General features: G+C 41.7%; 1 protein-coding gene across 5 annotated transcripts in view; it reads right to left on the minus strand.

The window, feature by feature from the left end:
* The window catches only part of POLH (DNA polymerase eta), a 47,840-nt gene that overhangs the window by 15,911 nt on the left and 27,023 nt on the right, over positions 1-4,906 (minus strand). For 4 of the 5 annotated variants that reach the window (XM_014587832.2, XM_014587833.2, XM_027771891.1 and 1 more), the window contains 3 exons: positions 2,933-3,036; positions 925-1,044; positions 64-187 (listed from right to left, as the gene is read on the minus strand). In XM_014587832.2, coding sequence (XP_014443318.1) covers positions 64-187; positions 925-1,044; positions 2,933-3,036 — 348 coding nt within the window. The remainder of the gene's footprint in view (positions 1-63; positions 188-924; positions 1,045-2,932; positions 3,037-4,906) is intronic. The other variant, XM_014587831.2, reaches the window with a different exon arrangement.

The raw sequence follows: 4,906 nt of genomic DNA on the forward strand, positions 1-4,906 counted from the left end.
CACCTGCTAAGCCAAAAACCCCCAAAAAAAAAAAAAAAAAAAAAAAAAAGACTGCCTGCTTACCTGTTCCCGAGTAGCCAGAGCGGTTTTTCCTGGGAAGTTTTTGCTACAGCCAATGCTTTTGGGTAGTTGCCTGGGTTTAACTGGATCATGTTCAATCCCTCGGCACATGGCATATAGCCACGACCTAATAAGACCAGCAAAAATCTTTAAGGTCAGAGTAAATGATTAGTTAAAACAAGACACCTATTTCATATTATACTTCTACCCTTCCGTAGGAAGGAAAAATGTGCCCCAAACTGTTTCTCTGACAGAACCCCCACCCTTTCTCAGTGAATTTAAGTGTGATATTTTGGCAAGGAAAGCAATACCAGTTCTGCTTTCCAAAGCTAAGTCATCACTTGCATTTTTGGAAAAGTGCCAAGCAATGTATGTACCCAAGTTTTTTGGTGCTTACTGAGGCCTCTGACACAAAGAAATATCAGAATCTTGGTACACATAATGATGTAACAGAATACAGTCAGGGTTCACAGTATCTGCTTTTAAAAAATTAATTATTTAATTTTATTTATTATTATTTTTAATTTAACCAGAGACAGACAGAGAGAGAGAGAAGGAAAGTGAAAAAGCAAGCCACCAGGTCCAGGACTTGAACCGCAGTCGACCATGTGGGAGTCCGCCTTAAGCACCAAACTTCCTACTGGCCCCACAATATCTATTAACCACTCAGGTACATGGAAAAACTACTCTACACTAATAGGCCATAGTGACCTAATAGTTTAATGCAAGAAAGACCAGTGAAATTGCCATAAGAAATATATATTAACTTAAAGATGGATCTGAATTTTACTGAACACTTTTGTCTGTATTTGAAGTTAATATCTCTATAAAGTTTATCATTGAAAAATAATAAGAATCACTTACCCATTCTTCTCCCCAAAATGACTCTGGAGCTGCGATTCAGTGAACTGGGTGAGTTCACCCATGTATTCTACCCCTAGGATTTCAATGACTGAGGCCCCCAGCTTTCCTCCGAGACTACGGCTGGTAACAAAGGAGTCAGAGAGTTTATAGGTCACATGATAAATAACTCATTAGCAGCAAACATAAGACATTCTGCTCCTCTAAGGAGCTCTCCAAAAGGTTCAAGCATGTATTGGTCTTACAGACTGTCAGTTTTCCAGCATGAGACTAGATGATTCTGGGAATTCAGACTCTGTAGGAGTGAGATCCTGGGAAGATTAACAATAGCATACGCCAGGTTCTGAAGCGGTGGTGCAAGCAGGAAGGCACTGCTGTGCAGTGCTAAGGCCACACAAGAGGCTCTGCTCATTCCTGGCCCAGCCAGGCTAGGGGTGGTGGCGAATGCCTGAACTCACAGCTCACTCTCTTCTTTCAACCCCCTCCTCCTCCTCTGCCTGCATTACTTTCAACTGTACAACACTTACTGTCCTATCTGGGGATTAAAATTCCAAACCCTAGACAAATCTCTTCCATGGCTACAACCTTTTATACGTAATAATATGGTCAAAATTCTTCAGCCTGGCCTTTGAGACTCCCAATGATCTATTCTTAACCTATCTTTTCAATCTATTTCCATTACTTAATCTCCTCAGTACGGTCCAGCTAAACTAGTTTATATCCCAGTTCACTGAAAACACCTTATACTGTTTTCCCTTTGTGCTAAAATCTTCTCCAGATCACCCGGGAACCAGCAGTTAGCGTAATGGCTATGTCGCTGGACATCCACGTAGTCGACCGCGGTTCGCGTCCCAGACCCGGTGGCTTAAAACTCACGCCGGGTGTGTGTGCATGCGTGCCCAAGATCTCGAGAAGAGAATGGAGGAGAAGGGATTGCGGCGTGACCATCCCCCCTGGGGGGGTGATGTCTCACTTTCTGTCTCTCTCTGTCTGTCTGGTGAGCACACGCACCCTATAGTGAAAACCTCTCAAAAAAAAAAACACAACAAAAAACTTCTCCAGATCACTGTTATTCTTGCCCAACTCCAAACTGGCAAGCCTCAGAACAAAAATCCCAAGCCTTGTCTGTAAATCGAGAAGGATTCATTTCTTTTGTGAACTTCGATAACTACCTGCACAATTCATTTAGCAATTACTCACGGTAATTAGCATCATTTAGCATGCGGTCTTGTGACAGCACTTCAACTGTTGCTTTGATGTGCTATTGTATCTTGTCCCTTTTAAGCCCTTGCCAAACACGTGCAACTGATAAGCACGACCTAGTTATTAATTTGATGTGGCTTCTCTCATGCCCAGCTGGGGAGCAACTCAGCAGTTCTGGACGCCCTGATCTGATACTTAATAAAAGAAGGAAATTTCCTATTTATTTGTTACTGAACAATGAACTTGAGTGAAAAGTCTAGAGAGGGGACCAGCAGTTGGTGTAATGGCTATGTCCGTGGACTCCCAGGTAGTCAACTACGGTTTGAGTCCTGGACCCAGTGGCTTAAGCTCATGCCAGGTGCATGTGCGTGCGTGCCCAAGAGCCAGAGAGGAGAAGGGATTGCGGCATGGCCATCCCCCCTGGGGGGTGATTTCTCACTTTCTGTCTCTGTCTTTCTGGCCAGCACACGCACCCTATAGCAAAAACCTCTCCAAAACAAAATAAATAAATAAATAAATACTAAATAAAAAAAAAAAAGTCTAGAGAGAAGTTAACTATTTAGCTAGAAATCTGTTCAGGATTAAATATCTGCTACCAGATAACCCAGAAATGAAGGTCATTAAAAAAAACAAGTCTCGGTGTGTTTTCCAAAATTTTCTGTGCTGTCTCTCCTCTAATTGCCTGGTACCTAATCGGTACCTAATCTCCCTGGCTGTACTCCTTAATAAGGACTGGGACAAACTACAACCTGAGAGTACCTTCACAGGGCTATGAGTGAACTCTGAGGTGCTCCTCCTGAATACTTACATTTTGCAGATAGGCATTTGGCTGAAGAGCTGTGGGACTGACCCCAATGAGACCAGGGTCTGGCGGTTGGGCTTGTTTAGTCCACAGGCCAGTTTTGCCAAGACCTGGAAGCATAGAAAGTACAAAAACCTCATTATGGGGACCAGCAGGTGGCATGGTGGTTAAGGCGCTGGACACTCCCACGTGGCAGACCATGGTTCATGTCCCTGAACTGGTGGCTTGCTTTCTCACTTTCCCTCTCTTTCTGGTCAAATTAAAACAAACAAATGAATAAATAAATAAAATTAAATAAGTAATTCTTTAAAAAAACAAAACAAAACAAAACAAAAAACCTCATTACTGTCCGTCCACCTCCACAGAGCTGGTGAATATTAAACTACCACACACACACACACAGACAGGTACAAGTTAAGGGCTGTAACTAATGGTTTCCACACTGAAAACAATAAAACAGAAATTAAAGACATCTCTGACACGTGATGTCCAGCAGTATTCCCAGTGGGAAACGTGACCTATCATCACCCGCGTTGCTTTGTGCACAACTCTCAATCCATTTTCCTCTAATCGTCCCCCTCCCCCGTCTATTCAAGATTCTCCCACGAGAGATTGAGAAAGAAAAGCTGCAGATGAATTCAAGTATTATGAGTTTCTTAGTCCATATGATAATGCTGAAACAGACTTACTTTATAATATCCCATTTATTTACATTTCTTTTTTTTCCCTTTAAATTTATTTTTTCACATTAATTCACTATACATCATTACAGCATACAAAATGAATTTTCCACCCAAAATACACTGTATATTGGCTCAATCAAGCACATGGAGGGACCAGCAGTTAGCTGGCTATGTCGCTGGACTCCCACGTAGTCGACCACAGTTCACGTCCTGGACCCGGTGGCTTAAAACTCACGCCAGTATCTGTTATAGATAGAGAGAGACAGACAGAAAGCGAGAAATCACCCCCCAGGGGGTATGGTCACACCGCAATCCCTTCTCCTCCATTCTCCTCTGGGATCTTGGGCGCGCCCCTGGCGTGATTTAAGCCCACCGGGTCCGACACGCGAACCGCGGTCAACTACATGGGAGTCCAGCAACATAGCCATTACACTAATTGCTGGTCTCCCTGAAAATTTTTTAAAATTAATTTACATTTATTCCCTGAGCATCATCACAACATACTAAATGTGGTTTCCCATCTAGAATAAACTGCAAGGGGTTTAATCATGCATGTTATCAATAATATTCCATTTCTACTTTCATATATGTGTGTGTATACATATATATATGCATGTATATATATCCATATGTGTGTGTGTGTGTGTGTGTGTGTGTGTATATATATATGTTTTTTTACCCTATGTCTGACCCTCTACCCTTTTCCACTCTCTTATTACACTATCTCTGCTGTCTACGGTTGTCTTCCATTCCTTCCCCCCCAACATTTTGTTGGTCACACCATATCATAAGTAATCTAACTACTTTCAATACCAAGTTCAGGTGGTGATTTTAAGAAAAGCAGTTTTGAACTGGTAAGGATATTTCCTTGAAACTTAAAGCCTAGAAATAGGTTAGTATCCTGTTCAAATAATAGGTACATGAATCTATTGACAGCTCAAGACAGGACAAAAATCCTTAAAACCGGACAACAAAGCTGAGAAGAAAAGCAGCAATATTTTAGTCAAGTCACAGAATGCTGTTTCATCAGTTCAGTCTCGTGTACTTAATCTTTCTTCTGTTGAGGATCAATCTTCCAGATTGAACTCTGGGATATAATATTCAACTCTAGACTTTGTCCCTACAATTAAGTTGCCCATTTTCTTAGTTTTTGAACTCTTATTTCTGTGTGTCTGCATTTAATTTTACTGACATAGCACTCCCTTAAGTACTTCTTGGAGATCTGGTCTGGTGCTGGTAAATTCTTTCAGGTTTTGTTTATCTGGGAATGTTCGTGTCTTTTCTTCCCAAATGAATG

This window comes from Tupaia chinensis, unplaced genomic scaffold (assembly GCF_000334495.1).
Source record: "Tupaia chinensis unplaced genomic scaffold, TupChi_1.0 Scaffold000238_1, whole genome shotgun sequence".
NCBI classification, from domain to species: Eukaryota; Metazoa; Chordata; class Mammalia; order Scandentia; family Tupaiidae; genus Tupaia; species Tupaia belangeri.